The sequence below is a fragment of the Ornithodoros turicata genome, chromosome 1 (assembly GCF_037126465.1).
Source record: "Ornithodoros turicata isolate Travis chromosome 1, ASM3712646v1, whole genome shotgun sequence".
NCBI lineage: Eukaryota > Metazoa > Arthropoda > Arachnida > Ixodida > Argasidae > Ornithodoros > Ornithodoros turicata.
Window position 1 is genome coordinate 49,161,759 of NC_088201.1, and position 27,058 is coordinate 49,188,816.

The 27,058-nt window shown below is 47.5% G+C and overlaps 2 protein-coding genes across 2 annotated transcripts; one reads left to right on the forward strand and one right to left on the reverse strand.

The window, feature by feature from the left end:
* Window positions 1-101: 101 nt before the first annotated feature.
* Window positions 102-19,048, reverse strand: LOC135378217 (phosphoenolpyruvate carboxykinase, cytosolic [GTP]-like). Its single transcript, XM_064611162.1, has 10 exons — window positions 18,855-19,048; window positions 14,373-14,995; window positions 12,378-12,562; window positions 10,892-11,095; window positions 7,190-7,377; window positions 2,765-2,978; window positions 2,027-2,335; window positions 1,869-1,964; window positions 915-1,156; window positions 102-392 (listed from the first exon to the last, which is right to left on the reverse strand). Exons 2-10 carry the CDS (start codon window positions 14,984-14,986, stop codon window positions 153-155), a joined length of 2,292 nt encoding a protein of 763 aa, XP_064467232.1. The 5' UTR covers window positions 14,987-14,995; window positions 18,855-19,048; the 3' UTR covers window positions 102-152.
* Window positions 19,049-23,666: 4,618 nt separating this feature from the next.
* On the forward strand, window positions 23,667-26,839 carry LOC135398786 (neprilysin-2-like). Its single transcript, XM_064630240.1, has one exon. It carries the CDS (start codon window positions 23,709-23,711, stop codon window positions 26,772-26,774), a length of 3,066 nt encoding a protein of 1,021 aa, XP_064486310.1. The 5' UTR covers window positions 23,667-23,708; the 3' UTR covers window positions 26,775-26,839.
* The last annotated feature ends 219 nt before the right edge of the window (window positions 26,840-27,058 follow it).

Below are 27,058 nucleotides of genomic sequence, written 5' to 3' on the forward strand. Positions count from 1 at the left end.
TTTTGTCCCTAATTCTTGGAATGGTTACCTGCGTCAAGAGCTACAATCGCACTTGAAGCCAGCACAGTTTCACGTTTCACGAGGGACGCAGGAAAAACATATCGAAGTGTAATTCAGTTTTTATTGGTCTTAGTAGAGAATGGCTTTGACGATTACCACCAGCCGCTGTTATCTTTAAAGGTTTCGACACGTTGTTCCAGATTCTCCAGTTCAGTCATGATTTCTGGAGGTAAGGATTTTCCTACGTGATCTTGAAAAAACTGTCTGATGTCTTTGCTCTCCTTGCGCCAGAAGTCCTTGTTGACTTCCGTCAACCTCTTCATGTCTACGGGATGCCTGAGGCCTTTCAAGTTCAACGCATCATTTGTCGGCACGTAACCGACTATGGTTTTCTGTGATGGAAAAGAAAGTTGCCATGCGTGATCAAGTACACTCTATAGGAGCACTTTACCACCTAACACGTTCACACCGCCCTACGACCTCTCGCGAGAAAACCAGCTGCCACTTCACGTTGTCGAATTTTTGGAGGAAACAGTGCCGCTTCGCCCAAGATTGCTTCCGACCACATCCTACGCGTTTTCTGTGCCTGCTAGGACATGTGTCATGCCACTTAACAAATGGCAGTGATGGCCAAATGGTGTAGATTGCATTGACGGATAGAGCAAATAACCCATTGTTCTACATCTAGTGGTTTTCTTGTTTCAAGATACTGACGAGTGCAACAGAGAACGGATGATCTCGACACTTTACTTTCTCGTTTGTTTTTGTCGGATTTCCCGAATGTTGCAGGACTGCCTTTGTGGTATTTTGAAATGCAACTCAGCATTCGGTACTTACTGAGCACGTACTGAGCATGCGGTTTTGCGGGACAGTCTGTGCGTTAGCGAGTGCTTGGGCCCAACACATAAACTTACCCTGGCAATGTTAACTTCACCGTCGATTCTTCTCAGCATCCAGTCCAGGATCCGGCAGTTCTCGCCGAAACCAGGCCACAAGTAACGGTCGTCGGGGCCCTTGCGGAACCAGTTGACATGGAAGATTCTGGGGAGCCTGTGGCGCTTGTTCTGTCCCATCTTGATCCAGTTGCGCAGGTAATCGCCGAAATTGTTACCAAAAAAGGGACGCATACCAAATGGATCGTGCATTAGCACTTTTCCTGCAATATAATTCAACGTGTCTCTATGGTGAACCTTGCCCAGTCGTAATCCACTCCATCTAACAAAACAGTTTCACTGTATACGGGAACAAGATGTTACATGTTTTTTTTTTTTTTTTTTTTGCGACGTTACACGCTATGCATGCGCACACATGTGTCATCCGCTACCCATATAAGGGGCAACAATTGCAGGTTCTCACTGACCATGCAAGTGCGTGAGACACTGGATAAATGCGAATATGTTAATTGAAGCCTCGCTATCGTTATGATGTGGACACAACGACAAATGCTCGCTTCACATTTCCTCGCGATGACGTGGCCAGCTGTTTTCAACAACATGCGTTGTGCTGCGGAAGAGAAAAACGTGTAATGCGCCGTGCCCGTGGCATCAGAGAGAAAGTGCGCTTAAACTATTTTTCGCGCAACCAAGGCAATTTTATTTACTAGCCCGGTACGAGGTACGGACCTACGTGATCTAGTTCGTACCACCCGCACGGCCAAATGGGATATCAGTTTTGATGCGATTCCAAAGTGACGCTAAGGCTGGGAGGCGCAGCAATCGAATTACGCAGCCGGCTCTGCCCGTTTGCTGTCTTTCCTGGGTTTTACTCAGACACTTTCAAACACATGTCAGCCCAGTTACACATGAAGGGGCCCAAGGCGGTAAGGCCGGTAGTGGTTCATAAGCAGCGAATGCCCATATGCCTCATACCTTTGAACTCCGCAGCATTCGTGCACTCAGAACGCATGCTGGCTCCGATGAAGACACCATGATTCCAATTGAAAGCTTCAAACACGACAGGAAGCCCTGTAGTGTATTAGAGAAGTCATCAGCACAAATGCCGTGACGTCCGCCGCAGTCAACCTAACCGTCTGGCCGGCGTCCTCCGAAGATTATGGCTGACACGGGCACGCCCTTAGGATCTTCCCATTGAGGGTCAATCGTGGGACATTGGCCGGCAGGAACACAGAACCGGGCGTTTGGCTGAGCAGCAGGTTTCTTGGGGTCTCCTGGTGTCCAATGGGGATCCCCCATCCAGGATGCAATGGAAACATCGGGAGGTGGCATGTCCATACCTTCCCACCATGCGCCACCCTCGCTCGTCACGGCTACATTGGTGAAGATTGTGTTGGTCTGAATCGTCATCATGGCATTCGGGTTCGTCTTCATCGTTGTTCCTATATATAGAAAGATCATTATGCAGACTCCTAATCCAGGGTGCACCAGAGTTTACGGCTTTCCGTATTAGTCAGGGCAATTAGGTCAATGAAGCTCATGTATAGCTTACCCCTCGTCAAATTGCCCATTAAGCTTTCACTTCATTCGCGGTTACCCAGATCCGAGCCGAGCCTTGAGGATTATTGACAGGGAGGCGCGTGTGAAACCTTGCCCCATTTAAATGCATCTTTTACGTAAGTCAGTCGGGGGTTGGAACGCGTCATGCCTTTGAAGGACAAGTGAGTCCAAGTCGTTCTTGTTCTCCTACTCCCCTACTTCCTGACCTGTTCGCCAGGTACTCAAATTTCACCTGCCATCCCGCATAGCTTGTGCTCTGAAAGCGTACTCGAACACTCAGATTAGCACTACCAGCCTAGACAGCACCGTACCTGGCGCAACACCAAAGAAGCCATGTTCGGGGTTGAGAGCCCTGAGAACGCCGTCTTTGTCGAAGTATAGCCAGGCGATGTCATCGCTAACGCACTCTGCACGATATCCTGGCAACGTTGGAGTAATCATAGCCAGGTTGGTCTTGCCGCAAGCGCTGGGAAATGCAGCTACCACGTATGACTTGACACCAGAGGGAGCCGTGATACCTAGGATCTATCAAGTAAACAGTATGCTTGATGTGCACTACACCATTATGTTCAGTGTTGTCTGCTCTGATTGTGGTTGTTCACGTCTGCACAGTACTCTACAAACAGACGGTGGCGGTGGTGCTAATGAAAGAGTTCGCCGCTGTCGGCCTCACGGAGGTGGGCAACGTCACGACTAACGCTTTGGGGGAATGTGCATCCTGGGCCGACTTCTAAGGGAACTATGCCGACATATGTCCGACAGCATCCGAGGAAAGTCTAGCAGCAGAACTTCACCGCATAACTCGCCGGAGGCCAATCGCACAGAATGATAACACACCTGATTTGTGGAAAGCGTGGGGCATACGACTTTTATGTGCCAATTAACGAAGAAGTTTCACGAAGAAGCGTATGCTTCCCGTTTTCAATAAGTCAGGAAAGGGGGGAGGTAAACGATGTCGTTTGGGATGGTGGTTGGCTAAGAACACGTTATGCGGTAAAGTTCTGTTCTTAGAGTGCATTGCGTCGAAGGACAGAATTGTTTCCGATTTGAGGAGAGAGCGAAGTAAACGCCTTTTTGTGGCAATTTGGACGAATATTAATCGGCATAAAAAGGGGGCTTATACCCCCCATTTTCAGCTGATCAAGTAAGAGAAGGATGTTATTCCGATGGCGCATTATGGCCTAAGCTGCCCTTGCGCCATTAAACTTCGAATCGTCATCATCATCATGTTATTCCGAATAGCTGTTGGCTCTGAGCATGTTATGCAGTGAAGTTCTTTGTTTAGATTGTATGCGGCGCGACCCTGTGAGTTGAGGATTGGTAAGGTCCGTGGGGACATGCATCGAAGGTAACCTTCGGGTCGAAAATCTCTCCCTTCATTATTTTGCGACTGTCTCTTTTGACACCAGTGAGTCTTCGTGACACCGGGTACGTAAAGGTATGTCGAAATATGATTCAAAATGTCGAGTTTGTTGGAGGCCCTTGCCTATGTCCTAGAGTAAGTTTATGTAGCTTTTATTCCAGAAGCTTTGAGCCATAGCGACGGAGTAGCAGAGCAAGTCCTGTAGCCTTGGTTCAATCGGCAGCGGAGTCGCAACACAGCAGCAGCTTCCATTGTATACTGTGAGAGCAACCACAATATCTGCCAAATTTGTGATGCGGAAATGATGATAGGAGCCTTTCTAGAAAACACACGGGCTTTTGTATCCAAATTAAGCTTGGTTGATCGGTTGGAGCATTAAACTTGTGGAATGGCATATTGCGTAAACGAGGAAAATTCTGAACGTCCCTTTCCGACGCGGTACTTATAGCTCACTAGTGGAGGTTAGTCCGACTGACAGCCGGCTGACGAGTCCACATGCATACGACGATCCAGGAAGTGCTAGAAGGTGAAGAGCGTGCTGGTTGAAATTCCACATGGTAAAAGAACGCACACTGACAAAGCACGCATGCGCGGACAGCGTTCAGCTAGCAACTGAGTCCTCGGAAAGCTAGGCGATTGGTTTATCATGTTTTCGGAACTGTCATCGTGAACACTTTTTGATGTAACTAAAACTCGCTAATAGAGAAGTAGAAATATGGCAGTCGTCGAAAAAGCCAGACAGCGGCGGCCACGCCTGCATCTGCTTTCGGACGACTTGCCGAGAAGCCTCATTCAACTAACGGGACACACACATTCTCCCATTACACTCTCTCCTACATGTCTTCTCATATACGCACACATACATACAACACAAATACCAGGCAGCGGCACCTGGTGAACACGGTGGAAAGTAACTGTTCTCAGACTGGAACGCACAAACACAACACAGGCCTCAAAGCGTGTGTTTGACTGTGTGTTCCAGCCTGAGGACAGTTACGTTCCAAACCGTGTTCGCTAATAGAGTGTTAGTAGACCGTTGATAACGTCGCCGAGAATCTACCGTACCTATACCGGAACCAATGGCAGCGTGCATGACTCAGAATCTCATCAGTTCATCTGTGTGCGGTAGAAACGGTACTTCAGAAGCCACGTTTTCAACGGCCTACAAACACTCCCTAATTCGCGATGAAAGGTGGAAGTCACTGAAAAGGTTAGCCAGCTGTAGGACTCGAACCCACATGTTCTGGATTTTCGATCCAGGGCTCTACCAATTGAGCTAAGTTAACACACCTCCCCAGCGACTTCCAAGGGCGCGTCATCTGAAGAGACAAATCAACCACAGTCTCTCACTCGTCCCCCTTTCACTCTTACATTTTTCTCACTCATACACACAATCATACGACGGGATCGACGCAAGCGGCAACTGTTGAACATGAAAGAACTGATGTTTTGAGGCTGGAACAACATAGAAAGGACGTACTACTGAGAGAGAGAGAGTGGTTGATTTGTCCCGTCAGATGACGCGCCCTTGGAAGTCGCTGGGCAGGTGTGTTAGCTTAGCTCAATTGGTAGAGCCCTGGACCGGAAATCCAGAAGATGTGGGTTCGATCGATAAAAGAGATAGGGCGCAGACTAACTGGTGCATGATGATGAAGGAACGAATAACCGAGAGACACGGGACACGAAGACAAGCACAAGAGTTCTCAGCTCTGAGAACTCTTGTGCTTGTCTTCGTGTCCCGTGTCTCTCGGTTATTCGTTCCTTCATCATGTGGGTTCGAGTCCTACAGCTGGCTAACCTTTTCAGTGACTTCCACCTTTCATCGTTAATTTCTTAGGCAATTTGAGGCTTGTATGTATTTGTCCTTTCTATGTTGTTCCAGCCTCAGAACATCCAATTCTCTCATGTCCCTAATTGGGTTCCCCCATGGCGTCTCCTGTAAGGCGTGCTTTCGCTGCAATAGCGCAGTGTAATGCAGGAGAAGCAACCAAGCAATATGTCGCTCCTCGGTTGCGCTAGCGAGCACACGTAATGTTGCTGCACGCAGCACCAAACATGAGCCGAAACATTCCAGAGGCGGTAACTCCTGCCAAACCCAAGGGTATTTCGCCATCCGAACCGCACAGAGAAAAGCTACCACGAGAGTGCAAACATGAATAAACCAGTTCAAGGCGCATTTGTTTCGTTGATTTTGTTTTTCGCGATCTAATGGCGCACTCAGTACGATAGAATGCATCCTGCATACGGAGATTTGGTCCCTGGTGAGCACAAAATATCTGCAAGTTCTCACAGATTTACCGAAAAGAAGTATTCTGTTATACTTCAGCGGGCTATCCAACTGGATCATAACGAAATGGTTTCACCCGATAGCAACCGTCTTTGCAATGTTATTGACGAGAAAGTGCATGTTACACACCTGTCACGCAGGAAATCTAATGAATTTCCAGCGAGTTGGAAAACAGTTGTAAGGCGCGTTCAACATATAAAGGGTCTTTTTTTATACAGATTTTTCATAAAAAAACTAAGGGCTATAGACATTCTGTTTTCAGTTCTATCACCTCTGGGCCCGTTGACGTTCTTTGCCATCTGTTGCTCAACCGTCGAATGACTAGTTACCTAAAAATCGTTGATTAACTTTTTAATTATAAAGGCTATAAGGTCGTCCTAATGAGAACATCTGGTCCCTTCGGTCACCTGATACCTTTACCGTTTTCAGAACAAAAATCCGTTCGATAGATCGCCCGCAAAAAATTCGTGAAAGAACACCTTTTTTTTTGTTCATTGCGCATCTTCGGAGATGCGTCTTTCCTTCACCCCTAATGTGAGAGGGTGAAAGAGCACACTGTCGCCTCTTGCAGAAATGAAAGAAAACAGAAAATGCAACCCAAGATAAGGGCAGTTCGGATAGCGTCACCCGATACATTTCTTTTTATTTTGTTTCCGCAAGTTGGAACTCATCTTCGACACATGAGGGCACCGACATTAAACTCTTCTTTGTACTTTGCGAATTGTCAAAAATAAATTAACGCACAACGCCTTCATCGGCCAATAAAACTTTTCATTTCCGTTTTTTTTTTAATTTTATGATTAGTATTGCCGTAGCTGATTTTTTTTCCTCACTCTCTATTTCTGTTCTTGCCTTTCTGTTCTTTGCATGATGAGCACGCAGTTCGTACCAGAGCAAAAGCGAATGAGTTCCCCAAACTCATTCTGTGAACGTTGCCATTTTCCTGTAGTCATTATGCGTTCCGGTGCGGCAGCGAACAAATAACATTCAGTGTGAATATCATTCGCTGGAAATGTCATTCGATTTCCCACGTGTGATAGGGAACCGAAACAAATGAACAAACAAGCGGCCATGATTGAACGTTACCAGCATGTGCTCTGCGAGCCAACCCTCCTTTTGTCCCATAACTGAGGCGATCCGTAACGCGAAGCACTTCTTCGCCAAGATAGAGTTTCCACCGTAGCCGCTACCAAAGGAGATGCACTGGTTTTCATTTGGCACATGGGCGATAATGGTGTTCTCGGGGCTGCACGGCCAGTGGTTAATGACTTCGTCTGAAAGATCGAATTACAACACTCGTGAACATATACTCTGCTGGACACCCGTGAAAAACGATGGATCCGACCACAAGAGTTGGTCGCAGCACAGTCGGAACTCCAAACCATGTATGTATGTAATGCGGGTGTGATGCAACACAGTGACGCAATTCCGGTGTTGCGTATATGTACCGCATCGTCCTTCCACATCAGAAGCCCACTTCTACTGCCGAAACAAAACTTCACCCCGCGTAGCACGCTGTGATCAGACCATTGCCACGAATGATATACCGCTTTGAATTCGAAGAGAGAGCCTTTTTGTGGCAATTTGGATATATAATAAGTGACATAAAAACGCGTACGCTCCCCCCCCCCCCTCTCTCTCTCTCCTCGAATCAAAAGCGATAACTCTATCATTCGTGGCAATAGTCGGCGCACAGCGTGCTATGCTCGTGTTGTTCGTTTATAAACAAGGGCTATAGCTCGGCTAGTTTCGGTTTTACAAGTTCTGCGCCTGCATCTTATATTTTTGCTTACAAAGTAGACGGGAGTTGCTGAAATGTCGTCGCAGGAAGTGGCCGCAGCGTTACTGCCTGTACTGCAGATCGGTTGTTTCAGGAACACGCATGTAGGTTCACTGATATGCCAGTATACGTTGTGAACGTTCGAGCGTGAATATAATAATGCAACAAGAGGAAGCGCCTTGTTTGGATTACCAACTATCGTTTTGTGATTATATTACTAGATACTACGATGTGCATCACATGTTTGACGTATTAACGTCAATACCCGCATGGCACCTATAGCAGCAACGCCACTCAGATGATGCAGTTGAGTTCCTGCCTTCATACAGAACAAGCAAGAAAATGTGCCAACATAAGAGCGCAATATAAAAGACCACGTCACTTGAAACGGAAGTTCCAACTACATGGCAATCCGAACCAGTGTGCCATTACTGGACCAGAAAATCTGATACCAGACCGTCAAGACAATCATTTATAATGATTCCTTCTCCTGATTTTGAAGCGAGCGTCACGATTTCTACTTGCTCATGCACATTCTTGCTGCCTACCCGGCTATCTGCTTTACCGCCTTGATGAATTTGCCCACAAACTGAAATTGCGCGATAAGCGAGAGCTTTTCAACACTCTCAAAGCAGAACTTGAACGAACCTCCTCATCGGGAACCTGCCTGGACTGTATCACAGGGCTCGCCTTCACAGTCCTGTATCCTAATTGTATGTTTGCGTTTCAATAAAGAAGAAAGAAAGAACTAGCATTTAAAATGATATCGCTGTGTCTCCTGATTTGCAGAGGGCGTACGCCTATATTTTGTGACACTTTGTGCACACTGTGTAAAGTGTTACAGAAAAGGAGTACGCCTCCCATTTTAAATAATCAGAAGATAGAACGGTATCATTCTTGAGTGATGATTCGCCATGAGTGTATTATGCGGCGAAGTTCTGTATTGGAAACCCTCTGTATGAAGCCTTTTGCTCCTTGTAGCGTTACATGATGAATGTAAGTGAGATGCTATACATCTACGATTAGGAAGAAGCGTTTTCGTTTCGTACAACATATTGCGCGGTTTCCATTGCATGCTCAATACATTTCCAACACGTGAAATATTTTCGTATGCGTGATCTTTTGGCGGTATCGCTTGCGATCTCGCGTCGTATTTGTATTCTCACGAAGTGCCATCCATCTCGAGGCCAATATAGCGCTTTTTTATATTCAACGTGGAATTATTTTGTATAAAAGCCGCGAATAAGCCGTTCGATGGCCCTTTGTACTCGTAAATTGTAGTGTAGCTTGACCGTGCAGGGCCGGGGCTATGACCTGAGGCTATGGGCTATGAAGAGGACGTAAGTGGCAGGCTCCTGTGATGAGAGTACTTAAAGAGCATTCCTTCTCTCTCACACACACACATACACACACACAAAGAACTCTTGTATGCGTCGGCGTAGATCTTCTGACGTTAGTATCGTGCCTATACCACAGCCGGTTTCCTGTTCCGTAGAATTAATTTATGTTCCAGTCAAAATCCTCCATTACAACCAGTGTCACGACGCGTCTTATACGTGATAACTTTTCTCCGGGCTGCCCTTGGCTTCATCGCAATCGATGTCAGTCAATACAGCAACAGCGCAACGAAGACCCGCTATTTGTTGACACGCGCCTCCATCACGTGGAAGGGCAGGCATCTGTATCGACCCGCATATTCCAAAGCTCCCGCACCCAGTACGATTACTAAATCGTTTTTACCTGATGCATGAAAAGCGGCTCTCAGACCCTAGAAAATGAGAACGAGGCATAAGTTGCCATAAATGTAGAGCAAATTCTACCCAGTGGGGTCCGTGGCACCCATAAGTCGGGATCGTGGGGTCTCTCTGTTCGCCAAACGTTCATGAGATACAAACGATTTCAATATTTATTCAATAGAACTCTAATGTATTGTGCTTTCAGTAAAACTTTCACAAGGAAAATATGACAGTATACGAAGTTCGTTTCGTTGCGTTTTTCTCATCGTTTCTCTCTATGCTGAGGAGGCACTATAATACACACGAGCCCCTTTATCTTCGCCGACGTAGCAACGTCATCAAATGTTACTCCCGGAGCACAGAGTGCTCACTCGGTGACTCCAGGCACATTCCGCGCACAGTATAGCAGCAGAAGTAGAGAGGTTGGTGTCTGTATATTTGCGTTGTGAAGAGATTGTATATCTAACGGCCAGTGAAGCCTGGATGATGAAGGATGGTAATGAAATGGGAGTGTTTCCGTGTTTCGTTGGCGGTTATCTGACCATACTCGTGCGAGGGTGCAATTTGCAGGCGTCGTTGACTTTACCTACACTTTACTGCACTTTACTTACTTTCTTGTTTCATCGATGTTTTGAAGGAGGTAAGAACTCCTATATCTGCAGGTATTTAGTTACGGGTGTAATAGGTGTAATATTGTTCTTCTACGCTCCGTAATTATATTTACAATTTATTGTTCAATACTTCTCCTTCGTAACGTGTGCAGCGTTAATACAAAAACGCACTTTTTTTCGGATACGGGCGAGTAGACGTACCGCCATCCAGATACCTCTATCCATTGTTACGTCATTTGAAGAATTGTAGCACCCAATCCATGGAGGAAAGAAGAAAAGGAGGCGCCCCAACAGCTCTTCGACAGAAGAGAGAAGCGAAGGCAAGTGACGTGAGGATAGGAGATGAGCTGCAGATTCTTTGGAGCCGCGAGAGGGTCACGTTACCTGAATAGCCCAATGAGGTCGCTTTGCACACGCCACTTTGGGGGGCACTTCGGCGCGCTACCACCTCACCTCTCCAAGTATTCCGAAACTATGCGTTGGGGCTCCCATAGATATGTATGTAACCGAAACTGGAAAGCCAGTGGTGATGTCACTGGAGTGGCCCCCAATCTCGGCTCCACTTCTCGGAGCAGTAGGGCTCCTCCTTTCTTTCCTTCCTCCATGGCAGGAGCAATTCTTTTCGAATGTTTATCGAGGTATACTCAATGACATGTTTTACCTTTGGCCGGTAGTGGTACGCCCATGGAGTGGACGCATTTTACAAAGTCTTTGTTCTTTGTGGCCTCCAAAGCCGTTTTCCCCATGCGAGTAATGATGTGCATGCAAGCAGCAACATAGGGGGAGTCCGTCACCTGTACCCCCAGACGGCAGAGCGGTGAGTCCAGTGGACACATGCTAAACGGTAGAACAAACATGGTGCGACCTGAACAGAAACATCATCCGATTACCCTACGGAGGTGCATAGCTTGCCCTATATAAATCAATGCACCCAGACTTGCATGCAACTTAGTACTCTTAGTACTACTTAGTAGTGCTTCGTTTGTACCAACGCATGCATGGCCTGGCAACGTATGACCGTCGCGTCCAGCGTTTGAGCTGACAGCAAGCCATGAGACGCCGCCAGTAGTCACCCATGATGTTCAACCTTACGACCCCCCGATATTAGCTTCCGCGTGTTGTCCTTCTTATGATGCCGGTCTGTCAGCCGTGCCGTATGGACGAGCTGAAGTGGTAGGTACGTCACTAGGTTTCGGGCTGAGGGAATACACCTCTCCCTGTTTGTACACAAATGACGTCATAGTGTTCGACAGCGCCACCAATTTGGTAGATTTGAACTACGCTGGAAGGTAGGGGCGAACAAGGTCACGCTCGAAAGCCATGATCTTGAGGGGATTACGGTGGTCCCTGAAAGGGGCGCGACCTTCGGTCCTACTTTTCTTTCAATAGGAGGCAGCGAACAAGTGCCCATTCGTGGAACCCAGCCCTCCCCTTCAGGTTTGTTTTGGTCTGTCTACCAACGTCATGATGACGTTTCTCGGGTAGAGGTCTATTGTGCGTCCAACCGCGTATTAGTCGGCAAAATTGTGTCCGTGTGAATGCCTCTCATTACTTAAAAGCACAAGTTTGTTTTCATCCCGTTTACGTGCAAGAAAGTCTCCTCACATCATGTAGCGCTGTGCAGTCCCTATATCGCACAATATTCCACGGTATCCTACCCAGAGCGCCGCGGAAGCAATACTCTTAAAGATGAACTTCACCGCATAGCACGCTCCTAGCCAACCATCATCTCGAATGATATCGTTATTTGCCCCGATTTGTTGAAAACGGGAGGCGTACGCCTATTTTTTGTGATAATTATGAACAACATAAGTGTCACAAAAAGGCGTACGGCTCCCGTTTTCAAAGAATCAGGGCAGAATCAGGGCAATCATTCGAGATGATGGTTGGCTAGGAGCGTGCTATGCGGTGAAGTTCATCCCTAAGAGTGAACGCACAGCTCAGCACGTTTATATTTTCCTTCTCGCATTCCTTGTGTTATTTTCCACGCGCTCCTAGTAGCCGTTTGTAGGACCCGCGGCACGTTGGTACCGTAAGCACGATAGTCCCACATCACATCCCTTACACACAGTCATAACAGCGCAGTCATATACAGCGTAACACTCATAATATAAACTATGAATGCCTGAAGCGCGTGAACCACTTGCCTCTCATGCACCCCGGAAAGCATTCTGCTAGGATTTTACGAAGTTCATCGGGTGAGATCCAATTGCCCAATAAAGGGGCGACCCCAGGTCGGGTGGGTGCCACTGCATCTTCTTTCCTTGGCATTGAAATACACGTCCTGCCTTCTACATGAGCCACGTCGCGGGGATCTGTCCTGACGTAGAAACTGAGGAAGGAACGGGGGTTTTAGTATGCATACTAAAAACAGAGCTTCACCGCATACCACATTCCTAGAGCCAACCATCAACCCGAATGACAAAGTTCTCTCCCTTGATTTGTTGAAAAAGGGGGGCGTACGCCATTTTAGTGGCAATTATGAACTGCATAATACCACAAAAAATGACGTACGCCCACGGTTTTCAGCAAATCAGGGGAAAGAACGATGTCACTCGGGATGATGGTTGGTTAGGAGCGTGCTATGTGGTGGAGTTCATTTTCAAGAGTGTGGCTCTAGAATAGCACGCACTGTTTGATTTAGATGTGGGAAGAGCTCCGAAATATGCGTGCACTGTTAAAACAGAACTTCACCACATAGCACGCTTCTAGCCAACCACCATTCCGAATGATATCATTCTGTGCATTGATTTGGTGAAAATGGGGGGAGGCGCCTATCTGGGACAGATTATCTTGTCCCAGATAGGCGCCTCCCCCCTGTTTTGAGGAAATCATGACACAGAATGATATCATTCGGTATGATGGTTGGCTAGGAGCGTGCTATGTGGTGAAGTTCTGTTTTAACAGTGTGGGATTTGACGAGCACTCGCACCGCGTGAAAAGGATATGAATTAGAATTGGAATTACGTTCGCAAGTATGGGCCGAATTTTAGCAACTTCTCTCTTCCTTTTTTGAGGAACTGCCAATGGGACTTTCGCATTTCTTGTGTGGACAATTTTTAATCATCAGTCATATTCACGAATTTGGAATGAACAGTAGCAGTTTGATGCACTTGGTGACTGCGTTTTCTTTTTTCTTTTTTTTTTGGGGGGGGGGGGGGCATCAGAATGGCGCAGCGCAAGGAATACACGGGGCAAGCAAGGCGGAGAACATAGTCCGTGAACGTGAGAGCACCTGGAATGCCATAATGTTTATTACTCGCGGCTTTACGTCGCGACACAGTTATGCGAGAATGTGGCAAGGGTTAATGTCTGAACAAGGTCTTGGTATGTTGACGAGAGCGCGATGTCGGCGCAATGTAATGGTAGCATACCTGACCTGCAATCAGAGAGGTGCGGGTTCGATTCCCGCCGCCGTTCTTGAGTCAGTCGGCGTCGTGCGTTGTCTGCGTTCTTCATCTCGTGTATTTTTTTTTGCGTTATGAAAGTGTTCAACGTGCGAGGCAACACGCTAAAAACTTACCGGCTGCGTCCCTCTGGAGGTATTTCACTATACGCCATCTTATTGACTGTTGAATATGCACGCCATCTGAGATGACTGCCGTTTGATTTGTGGCGTTAACGATGAAGGCCTGTTCCGATATATGGCGATTACTATGTAACGCCAGAAAATAGCGCTATATTTTCCTCCTCGCAGTGCCGCAAACGGCTAAAAAAATAGCGCTTGCCGGAGTTAAGCTTTTCAGCGCTAATAATAGCACTAGATTCGTGTTGACCAATGAGGAGCTCCTTCAGCGATGACGTCGCTGAACTCGTGGAGTTGTTTTGCTTCCGCATTTCACGGCACAGCAACCGCATTGGAACTGGTGAGTTTGTCATCCAAGATGTCTGGTAATTTTCTGTTTAGTCAATCGATGGAAATTGCTCGTCCGCATGCTGTCGAACTCTGGAGGCGCCATGATGGGAGAGACCGGAAATGGCCACCGAATTTCCGCTAAATTATAGAGCTACCGCCGTTTTGCAAGTGAGAACCGTCCGATGACAGTGAGTGTTCTTTTTGCGCGCTATTTTGTAGCGCTATGTTAGTGCGCTGTTATATGTCGGAACAGGCCTTGACTGGTGCTCTTTTGGGTTCTACACACCTGTGAATTTGCTTTTGAAGCGGTGTAGCGATTCGTAGTTTCACCAAATGCTGTAAAATAGCTTCGGACTCTATGCGGCTTCCAACGCACACGTAGACGCTGGCAGGTTGGCAAAGGTTTCGAAACTCTTCGACGAAATCAGCGACTTTTTTTGGAAGTTCCTTTATATCCAAGGATGGCTTCGGAGGAGAAAACACCCAATCTTCATTACTGGGACCAGCCGACGCTTGAGGAGCGGTAGCAACCTTAGGGGCTACGGGAGCATCTGGAGCTGTTGCAGGGGCACTCGGAGCTGCTGTGGGTGCATCCGGTGCTGGCGCGGGGGCATCCGGAGCTACCACTGGGGCTTCCGGAGCTGCCGCTGGGGCTTCCGGAGCTGCCGCTGGGGCTTCCGGAGCTGCCGCGGGGGCTTCTGGAGCTGCCGCGGGGGCTTCTGGAGCTGCCGCGGGGGCTTCTGGAGCTGCCGCGGGGGCTTCTGGAGCTGCCGCGGGGGCAGCTGGTGCGGCGGCAGCTGGTGCGGGGGCAGCTGGTGTGGGGGCAGCTGGTGCGGGGGCAGCTGGTGCGGGGGCAGCTGGAGCTGGTGCAGGGTCTACAGTCGGGTTCTTCGCCGCCATTATTTATCGCTGTTGACATAAAATGAACACGAAACGCTGAGGACCGCGGGCGTTACCCAACTGGGTCACTACACAACAGTAGTCGACCGTTTGAAGACACTATTGACGCATGAACAATATGTACGAGGGGCGTATGTGCTGATTTACACTTTTGCTACAGATATTGCCAGCAGCCTTTCCATGCCCTGCTGAAACAATTCTCTCCTTTTTTTTCGGGGGGGGGGGGGGGTCTTACCCATGCCTGGACAAGTAGCATCGTTGCAAAGGGTTTTGTATGGCTCTGAACACATGATAAGCAGGAGATGGACATGAGACCGCTCCGCACATCCACACGTTGCTCTCTTTCCGCTGCAGTCCTGGACCTTGCGCACCCACTTGGCAAAGACGTTTCCCATCTTAAAGTGCTCGTGCACGAAAGGTGTCCCTCACGACTCCCGTGGACACCTCTATTTCCGGAAATGTGTTACCCCGGCTCTGCAGGATGACCTGCTCCATCCAGGCGATGTTCGTTGGCGTTGTGGCAGCCACTTTCCTTCCAGCCGTTCCTTCTTTCTTTACCACTTCCTTCCAGTGCTGGTACACTTATTCGTTGACACGCTACCTGTTTTCAAGTCTATTCATTTGCAGACAGGTTTTCATGACGGTATATGCTGTCCGCATAATGGCACCAACCTCCTGGAAATCTCCGTCGTGGTCAAGCCCCTTCTCCAGAGGAACAAAGTCGTCCAGCGCTGCTGTCGTTGGTCGTTTTCCACGTTGCCCGGGCGTGTGCTGACGTCGTCTGGGAAAATGTCTTTGGGCGCCCTTCCGTTGCGCCCATCTCTTCAGTGCTGCCACCTGGGGTCAAACCACTGTATTGGCTACCAGTGACGGTAATTCCAAGTCAAATGGATGATTGTTGTCAGAGTGAATTCAAAAGAGCAAATCAGTATCGTACGCCCCTCGCATGGGGCCCGAAACTCACCACAGGAAATCTCTTCCGCTCGCATTCAGACTCATCAGTACTCCTAATCAGGCAACGCCAAGTGAGACACGGGGTATAAGCAGAGAGCGCGAATGGCGAAAAATAGATATGAAAATATGATACATCTTACGACCAGTCCACAGGCTGTGTTTGCGGGTATATCTGAACATTTACCAATGAAACTTTTGAGTAACCTCGATTACCACTCTCCCCAAACTATGACAAACACTGTTATGGCATGGCCAGTACTGGCATGGCGACGTTTGACTTACAAACATATGTTATACGTGCAGCCAAAGAGCTCTGGCTAATGTTTTCTCTATAGATACAGGGTGTCCGGTAAGAAAGTGTCATTAAATTTCTAAAAATAGGTTTAACTTCAGAAAATTATGAAACTACTTGGAATACACACGACTTTTAATTAATGTGTGACGCGAATGCAAACGGCCTGAATCTGTGGCATAAGTCTATGTGTGTATTCCAAGGAGTTTCATAATTTTCTGAAGTTAAACCTATTTTTAGAAATTTAATGACACTTTGTCACCGGACACCCTGTACATACAGGGTGTTTCAAAAAACGTGTCATTCGGACGGGGCGACGGAAAAATACGGGGTAAACGGCACTTGTGTGGCAACCGAATTTGCCATCTTGCAAAAATATTTTCATTTGATTTTAATTAAAATAAATTGAATTCCTTTAATTGAACTCCAAAGTTTCCCAAGTCAACCTAACGTTTTTTTTTACAGAATTTGAGAGCCCGTAGCGAACTTAGTCAAATCCACCAAGAAATCCGCTCGATATTGCAAATGGAACTACCCAAAAAAATTCCCGAACTTGAGGCTTCAAGGTTTCGGGTATTCAACGGCGCACCAAATCAGTCGCCAAGATGCGCAGAGAGCAGCACATGCTCCTGCCCCCATGAAAGATAGAAGGTCGAAAAAAAAGAGGGCGGGAAAAAAGAGGCGGAATCATTTTTGTTTGCCGCTTATCAACGTATGGTGCAATGTCAACCGCCTTGTTATCGGCACGTCTTGTGCTACACGCCAGTTCGGCGATAAATTGTACTAGCTTCGTGGGGGCAGGAGCATGTCAGGCTCTTCGCGCGTCTTTGCGACTGATTTTGTGCGCCGTTGAATACCTGAAACTCTGAAGCCTCAATTTCGAGATTTTTTTTTGGGCAGTTCTATTTGCAATATCGAGCGAATTTCTTGGTGGATCCGACTAAGTTCGCTACGGGCTCTCTAATTCTGTAAAAAAAAAAAAAAAAACGTTAGGTTGACTTGGGAAATTTTGGAGTTCAATTAAAGAAATTCAATTTCTTTTAATTAAAATCAAATGAAAATATTTTTGCAAGATGGCAAATTCAGTTGCCACACAAGTGCCGTTTACCCCGTATTTTTCCGTCGCCCTGTTTTTTTATAAAGTCCGAATGACACGTTTTTTGAAAACGTCAGGTACTGTGTTGTCGTACTACACACAGTTCAGAAAATATGAGAAAAATTCTTATAAAAAACTATAACTTACCTCACGTTCAAGTGACGTCATATTAGAACTTTGAGATTAGTCGCTAGAAATACCCAAAATGCTGCAAACCCTGTAAACTGCTAACTCTCCTGGAATGTTGTGCCGTACGTTGTTTTCAGTGGTTACGTCGAATCATATACGACGTTTCACGAACTTTCACGTACTTCGACTGATCTCTAAACGGCTCCGTTTATTCTGTAATGAATTCACGCAGAATTAAAGGGACCATGAAATTATTCTCGCGAATTCGGAGTACTCTGCCGGAAACGGTTCGTACACTGCTAAAACAGAACTTCACCACATAGCACGCTCCTAGCCAACCACCATTCCGAATGATAGCATTGTGTGTCCTGATTTGTTGAAAATGGAAGGCGGCGCCTGTCTGAGACACATTATGCATGTCCCAAATAGGCGCCTCCCCCTGTTTTCAACAAACCAGGACACAGAATGATATCATTCGGAATGGTGGTTGGCTAGAAACGTGCTATGCGGTGTTTTAACAGTGTACGATCCCTCACTATCATAAACACATCGACTTTTAACCGTATTCAGCACACCGGGGGCGCAGTCACAACACACAAAAAAAAAGCAGGGCGCGACCGCCGGCATCCCTCCAAAGCGGTCGTCAACATCCAGTTCATTCAGCCAGTTGTGGACGACCGGGGCGGGAGCACACCACCAGCGGAGCCACGTGGGTGCATGGTTTCGGTTTGGACAACAAACCACGCTGTCGTACGCTCTTAGAAATGAACTTCACCGCATAGCACGCTCCTAGCCAAACACCATCTCGAATGATATCGTTATCTACGCTGATTTGTTGAATACGTGAGCCGTACGCCCTTTTTGTGACAATTATGAACAGCATAAGTGCTACAAAAAAGGCGTACGCCTCCCGTTTTCAACAAAGCAGGGCAGATAACGATATCATTCGAGATTATGGTTGGCTAGGAGCGTGCTATGCGGTGAAGTTCATTTTTAAGAGTGCATATTTGTCCTCGCAATCAGTAGAAATGTGGCGAAACGTAAATTGTCTGCGACGGAGGAAGAGATCATGCTCCTGTATTTTTTGACCCATAGCCGGGAACGTCCAATTCATTAGTAACAACTAATCAGGAAACAAATACATCCGCGAAACGCTCGCCGAAAGAAAAAGCTCCCAACAAGCACAACCCTCAATGACAGTTAGTCGAACCAGACCAAATAAGAGATACGTTTTGTGATAGGAATTATAGAGGCTGGATAAGGCGGAAGATAGTTGCGCGTACTTACCCCATGCCCAACTAGCCTCGCTCTAGGACAAAGTAACAGCTGAGCAACGTAACTTCATTACAAAGCCAAAACGCACCATTGCCCTCATTTCAGCATGCGGACGAACATACCTCTAGTTAACGTGGTCGATCTACGCTCACAATGGTGTACTCCCTCCCGGCGGTGTGGCTAGGGCTCAAACCATCGGAGCTGTAGATCCTTGGAATTTAAATCAGGCGCAGTGATGTCCTGGGCGCTTCCAACGTAAGCGTCGGCTGTTCGGCGGCACAGGACTGTCTACGCCGCGCGCAACTTTGACTTCATCAACTTTTTCTGATCTATCCTAATTACCGTCGGTTATTGCTTTCACATCGTGATCCACGCATAGTCAGATGTGTGGTCGCTTGTTATTGCAGCCACAATTCTTTGTCAGGTATTTTTCTTTTGTGCCGAAATAATTACGCGCAGATGATTCTTTTCTTAGCACTTTAGAGCGGGTAGTTTCGAAAACTGCCCTCTGTGAGATGCATGGAGTTATGTCGTCTATACTCTTAGAAATGAACTTCACCGCATAGCACGCTCCTAGCCAACCATCGTCTCGAATGATATAGTTATCTGCCCTAATATGTTGAAAACGGGAGGCGTATGCCTTTTTTGTGACACTTATGCTGTTCATAATTGTCACAAGGTGCTGCTGGTGAAAGGGCTCGCCGTTGTCGGCCTTACAGAGGGGGGCAACGTCACGACTGTCGCCCTGGAGGCGTACCCTCACGTATTCAACAAATCAGGGCAGATAACGATATCATTCGAGATGATGTTTGGCTAGCGGGGAAGTTAATAGTAAGTGTAAGTAGGCCAGTGGTTAGCGCGTTCTTAGCACACTGGACTCAGGGTTGTAGGTTCGATTCCTGGCCGCAAGCAATTGGGTCCATGGTACATATTAGAGTGACTGAATACTAGCTCCCTCTGCGTAGGGTGGAGTCATCCTCCTTTGCAGAAGGTAACGCCCACAAGCCGCCATTTTGAAGCCCTGGGTCACCATGCCTGGATGCTGTGTTCCGCCTTCACCGACTTCTTTAAAGCTCCTCTATACCTCCTCTGCTATTTATTTACTAAGTTCAAAAGCGTAATGTATAGCTAAATGTATAGCTACAGCTTTGTCAGTGCAGCGCGCGCTGCGCGTGGGCTTGACGATGGAGGATATCGTAGCAAACGACACGGTTGTCTCCACCCTATACTGGGGGAGTAGTAGTCAGGCACCCTACACTCTTAAAACATAACTTCACCACATAGCACGCTCCTAGCCAACCATCATTCCGAATGACATCATTATTTCCACTGTGAAAGATGGAAGTCACTGAAAAGGTTAGCCAGCTGTAGGAGTCGAACCCACATCTTCTGGATTACCGTTTGTATGTGTTTGTCCTTTCTATGTTGTTCCAGCCTCAGAACATCAGTTCTCTCATGTTATTTCGACTAGTTTGTTGAAAACGGGAAGTGTGCGTCTTTTTTGTGTCAATTAGCATAACTGCATAGGTTTCGCAAAAAGACGTACGCCTCCCGTTTTCAACAAATCAGGGGACAGAATGATGTCATTCGGGATCAGTGATTTATCCAGACCCCCTTACACCCCCTAACACCCCACCCTCCAAATCTGAAGGAGACCCCCCAAGGACGAAATTCTGTGTAGACCACTGTTCAGGATGATGGTTGGCTAGGAGCGTGCTATGTGGTAAGTTCATTTTTAAGAGTGTACACTCTTAAAAATGAACTTCACCGCATAGCACGCTCCTAGCCAACCATTATCTCGAATGATATCGTTATCTGCCCTGATTTGTTGAAAACGGGGGGCGTACGCCATTTCTGTGACACTTATGCTGTTCATAATTGTCACAGAAAAGGCGTACGCCCCCTGTTTTCAACAAATCAGGGCAGATAACGATATCATTCGCGATAATGGTTGGCTAGGAGCGTGCTATGCGGTGAAGTTCATTTTTAAGAGTGTAGTACGAATCAGAGCCTGTGGGACGAATTGCTCAAGGGCGACAACTACCGCGAGGGACGTCAAGCACGGGCTGCCGCATGCTGAGATTTTTAAAGCACGCTAGCGAATGGCTAAACTAAGGCAAACTTCCATTCACGGATCAATCACTGTGGCAACATGAAACAACAGCCGCAGTTCAGCAGACTGATTCCACCCTTCCCATGTTTCGACAGTTTTGTCTACCCATTTCGACGTTTCTCAATGGCCGCTGCCAATATATGGCATTTCTGTTTCGAAGGCTGTAAGTGACGTTGATATGAAGAGTCACCATCAGTCATCAGTAGCGAGCAGTAATTTCCCCTGAAATATAGACCTCAGGGGAGTACCGAGATACCAAGGAGAGAGGGGGGTATATGTTTATGGATACATATTTATGTGCGTATCCTTTGGTAGCCTAGCTGTATTGGGCAATCTCAGAAATTTCAGGGGGGTGCAAAAAAACAGGGAGGGTGTACCCTCCGGGGGGGGGGGGGGGGACGTAGGGAAATCCCTGGTAGCGGGAGGCTCTCGGAAAAAGGTTGCGAGAGAAGCCAGTGTTCCTGGTGGTGAGATGTGTACCTCGAAATAAACTGATCGAAATTAACGTTGCAAAATAAACATAGTTACCGTTGCGCCAATAAAACACTAACACACAGCAAAATAAACTATTGAAAACACATCTTTCGTGGTCCCCGCTTCAAAATAAACTGCTTATTATCCACAGTCGGGAAATTGACGCTTTCCGATAGGACATCAGTCATTATGACCGCGAAGCCACCACGAAGTCACTCTGGGCTGGAAAGCTTGGGAGCATAGGCGCCTAGTGCGGGGGGGGCTTGGGGGCCTGAGAGCCCCCCCCCCCGGAACTTACGCAGGAGGGGGGGGCATGGCCCTCTCCGGGAAGTCTACCCAGCTGACAATCAATATGAAAGTTTCGAGGGATATCCCGAGAATCGCGTGTTTCATGCGAGTGATCATGAAAATCCTATAAAAATTTGCCTCACGACGTCGCAACACGGAATTCCCGACACCCTGCCTGACCTCTCTGAATGAACACTCCCAAGCATAGGCGGAGAGTTTTCAGTCTGAGGGTCCCCCCCCCCCCCCCCCCTCCGGCAGACTGAAAACTCTCCGCCTATGCTTGGGAGTGTTCATATCCACCGCAAAATGTGGTTCCCGTGTTGCTTAGTTCTGGGTGTGACACAGCAGTAGTAGAATATTTGGACATGAATGTCGCTCGCAAGCGAAGGCACTGTGTATTAGTATTATACGAAATTATACCACACGAAATCACACAGAAACTTTGTCTCTGGTATGGTCTGTATAGAGCAGAGTAGCGACACTGAGCCACGCCGGCGAGCAAGCCCGCCATCTTGAGTCAGGCGCGGCTGTTTGGCGCTAGGATTTGGCGCTAGTTAGCACTATTCGTTACCACGTGATTTGCCAAAACCGCGGCGATGTACGATGGGCTGTGTTGACAACGACGAAGAGGTATGGAAGAGCGGTAGGGCGTGCTTAGCAACAGCAGCCATACTATAGTAGCCCTGTGTAGCAGACGAACGACGGTGGCAATGATGATAGTAATGCACATGTCATTTCCTCTCCCCAATAATGCTATGTGGCGCTTGCAGCGGCCACTCGCGTAACTAACCCATGACCCGGCTCTCCCAGAAGCGGTTGCCATTTGTCCAGGTCTCTATAGTATAGAGTAGGTCGTGGCCATAGTCGTGTCATAGTCATGGTCTAGATCAGTGGTTCTCAACTTTTGTTATTTGAGGAAACCCATTATCGTGCCAGCACAACCTCAAGGAGCCTATTATACTGGGGCAACTCGCAACGCAAGTGGGTGAGCTCACTAGATGTCGTGCAAGTAGCAAATTTTTGTTCAAATTTAAATAAATATTTAATTATTTCAAAGTTCTTATATTTACTTACTATATTTAATGCTTATTATTTAAAAATTATTGAATTGTTTAGATATAATCTATTTAATTCTTTCTGGTTTCGTCGCAACATATTGCTTGCGGTTTGCCACTTATGCTTGTACATCCCAAGTACACATAGGCGGGAGAGTAGATCCGAAGTTTCTCTGAAATAACTCCGACTTTCGAAGTGCTTGTAATGCTTTCGAAACACAAGAGAAAAGCAAAAGCACGGATAATTTGTCGGGTTGAGCTGCTTGTTGAGCCCGGAGCCGTTTATGAGGAGGGTCTGGCCATTCTGTGATCTTTTGCCGCCCGGAGATGGGGAGCCGCCGTGACGTCAGAGCCGTCGTCGCTCCGCCCACTTGGCTGGGATGAAAACCGAGCCGCGGCAGTACGGGGGGAATTCGAGGTTGTACCTCTGCTCCAAAATGGCGGAATGGGAGATTTCAAGGCGATAGCTCTGATCCAAAATGGTGCCACTGGCCTTGGCGCCGCCCATCGTGTGACGTCAAATGGCACGCTTTGAGACAGGCTCCTCCCAATGGCCAAACTCTCCTAATAGACGGCTCTGGTTGAGTCAATGTCCGTCTTTGCAGGCTTGCCCTGCTGTCCTGAGTGTAATAATGTAAATAACGTTATCTGTCAGTAAAGTGACCTTGACCTTGAAATGACCGTCAGTTGCTGCAACCTGGTCCTTCGATCTCTATGTCAATCTCAATGCTAAAGATCAAATGTCGAACACGGTCTCATAACAAGGCTGTCCGAAGCGAGCCTTGGTAGGCGGTCAAGTTACCCTCGCGGGTGCCGAACAGTGCGCGGAAGAAGTCCGCAGAACTTCAGGGCAAGGCACGCGGAACCCCTGGATTCCCCGCAATGCCGATAGAGAAACACTGGTCTAGATAGCCAATTCCATCGCCCTGGCCAATCTCCCTTGTGGCTAATGGCCATTCTTCATAGGGGCGAGAAGAAAGTTTGGGAAAGAAGAGGAAGACGCAGAAGAACACGCCCTCTGTAACGAAAAAGTCATTTTGCAAACCATGAAGCCCAGGATCGAGCACAGAGAGCACTCCGTTGCATTTTCTTCCAGAGGGACAATGGATCCGGTTTCAATTTCCGACGCTGTTCTCGGTGATCGGGAGTCATCAACGGTGGACTCCGGTGGAGGCCTCGAGGGATCAGCTGTTAGTTGCCGACGTTATCACAAAGAGGAGACGATCACCATGGACTTGGCTGGAAGCCCACCTCCTGATGTCCTCGCTCCGAGTCCCCAATGGCCTTTCACGAATTATGCACGAACACCGTCACCAGACGACAAGAGTGGGCTAACGAGCGAATTCTCGGCCAACAGCGATTGCCTCCAATACAATATTAGCGAGGACGGTCTTCTGGTCACTGGTGAGAGGCCCACGTTGAACACGGCCGCAGTAGAGTCATTGGAGGTTCCCGAGACAAGGCATGCCGTCAAGAATGAACCTAAAAGCCTGCCTGAACCGGTAACGAAAAAGAAAGCTCCGAAAGCGCATAAGCACCAGCGCAAGGGGTCCAAACTGTATCTAATGATTCCTTCTGCGATCGCTTTGTTTGGAATTGGATTACTTATTTCTTACGTAAATACAGCGGGTTATCTTCCACGCTCCGCAGAGTCGACTGTCGGTCCTATTTTCTACGATGCCGCACAAGTTGTCAAGCAGGGGAAGAAGAAGACAACTATATCACTCATTTCTTCCTCAAATGTTAACAGCCCAGCTAATATACAAAATCCAGACAACTTTATGAATGCCTCGCTCCCGCGGAATTCGCCGGTCTATATAGGCGTCGATGGCGTCGCACAGCATCCTCCTACACGAGAAGAGCGTCAGAGACCAAGGCGGAAAATAAAGATTTGGGAAGGACAAAGGATGTATGCACAAAATCTCGCCGAACCCAAAAGTAAGGAAGTAAAACATGCTACTGAGCCTGCGACTAGATGGTACGAAGACACGTCTGTTCGAAGTCAACAGCCATTGACGACAACAAAGGCACCGAAAACTGATGCGAGATCGACAACGCACATAACACTACTTGATACCCGAGCAAGTACAATGAAGCATCAGCCAGAACAACGTGGGACGACGAATGCCATAAAAAACAAGTCTTGTGAAACCAAGGTATGCGAGATGGAGGCGGTTTATCTCGTTAATTATTTGAGTTGGAATAGACAGCCCTGCACAGATTTCTATGGGTTCGTGTGCAACCGTTGGGAACGCGTACATCCCGACGTCGGGACATCTACGGATACGTTGCTAGTGCGCACAGCCGAAGAAGACATTTTCCACGCGCTTACGTCTGAAGAGAAAGCCTTTCCCAAGATGCTCAAAATGGAACAACTGCTGAACAGCTGTCTTCGTAGTCGCCCATCAGAAGATCATCGGTCAACGTTATTGGATTTTATGAACAGTTTCGGACTCCGAGGATGGCCGTACAGTCGTGATACAAAAACTCTCATGGACGTCTGGAACTCGGCAAGTCTGCTTTTGAAGGAGTTAAATCTTGCAACGTTAATGTCTGTTGATGTTGAACAGGACCCGGAGACCGACAACCGGTACATCATCTCTTTGGGGGAGCCCAACCTTTTGATCGGGCAGTACGGGACAAAAGAGAGTGCTCTTCCAGAATGGTACAGTGCGGCCATTGCGATATGTTTCAAGGGCTTCACAAGGGGAAAGTACGTCGACTTAGCCCAGAGAGTACGCGATTTTTCTGTGAGGTTGGCCGAAATATCGGCATACCGCGGATATGGGCCGCTCACTGTCAATTGGTATAAGGTGGTCCAGTTAAAATATCATATTAACCTCAAGCACCTACTGACACTCGTTTTCAATAACATCACGGTGATACACAGCAAAATGAAGATACTTGTCAAGTCTCAGGCGTACCTAAGATCATTGAGATCTGTAATGCACGTGACCAGGAGTGTGGACGTGCTCAATTATTTGGGGTTTCGCGCACTTCTGCACGTGTCCCCACTGCTCCCTCATCAAGCGCAAGAAATGACTTCAATCCAGATGAGACAGATAACTGGAATCTCTCAACACACGTGGTTGCCCTGGCAACGATGTCTTCGAATGTTCGAACGCGTTGTCCCTCTCCTCTACCTTCAAGTGTACGCTGCCTCCAATTTGCAACTCGCTCATAGAGAAAAAATTTGGACCTTACTGAACGAGATACAGGCCACTTTTGTCCTCACCATGAATACCGCTCCATGGATAAGTCTCGATGACAGAATCTTACTGCGTAGCAAGCTGTCTAAAATTAAACTGGAGGTATTTCACAAATTCTGGAGCAAAGCTGCCCGACGGTATGTCGCTCCCAAATTTCCACAAGGCATAGAACACAGGGGCATTATTATGGTGTACAAATCATTGGCAAAGCAGTTAGTGGAAAAGAAGCTGTCAAGGATGAGGTTCCCGGAATCTGTGCAGAAACACCACTGGAAAGGTTCAGTCTTCGATACGGAACCTAGATTTGACAGGGAATCGAACACTGTTTTCATTCCTATGGCAATGTTTGACCCGTCCTACATGATTGACAATGAATCCATGCTCTTACAAATTCCCCGTATAGCAACCAGAGTGATCCGTTCTTTGTTCGAAGGAATCCACGAAAACAGTCATCCTAGAAGCGAACTTAAGTGGTCTGTGGATACAGAGATGGGCTACCGGGATCTACGAACATGCCTTCAAAGTCACTATACGACAACTTTCGACGATAGAATTCGAAACGGTCTCACTGCAGACCTAAATTTTCTCGATAGCATGTCGCTGCTTCCGGCTTTCAAGCTCTTCCTCAGAAAGGTAAACAAAGTTAGCATTGAAGACTACGGTCTCATCGCGGGCAGTAACATCACTGTGAAGCAACTGTTCTTCATTCTGTACGCGAAAGGCTTTTGTGAGACCACCGACGCCGAGCATAGGAAGCAAGTGATGCAAGAGTCCGTCTACCCCGTCAATTCGCTCAGAGTGAACGGACCACTTCGGAATTTCTTCAGGTTTCCAACCTTTTGGGATTGCCCAGAGGAGTCTTTAATGAACCCTATTCACAAATGTACCATATGGACGTCTTGAAAGGTAAATCAGCCGTTAGTTGTTGATTGTCTTGCGTGGAAACCGCGAATAAATATATAATTTGATCGCAAATGTTGCCACTGCTAATAGTCAATCCCGTGATGTCAGAAATCTTTCAGCCAAAGCGGATACTTTGTGTGTCTAAGTCTGGTATGCCTGGTACCTTGCGAATACATTCACCAGGGCATAATCCGCGTAAAGTGGAACAATAACATATGACCTACAGAGTCTGTGCTTTGCCCGACGGGAGTAGACCATGAGTTGAGCCGGGTACGTTGGGCGGG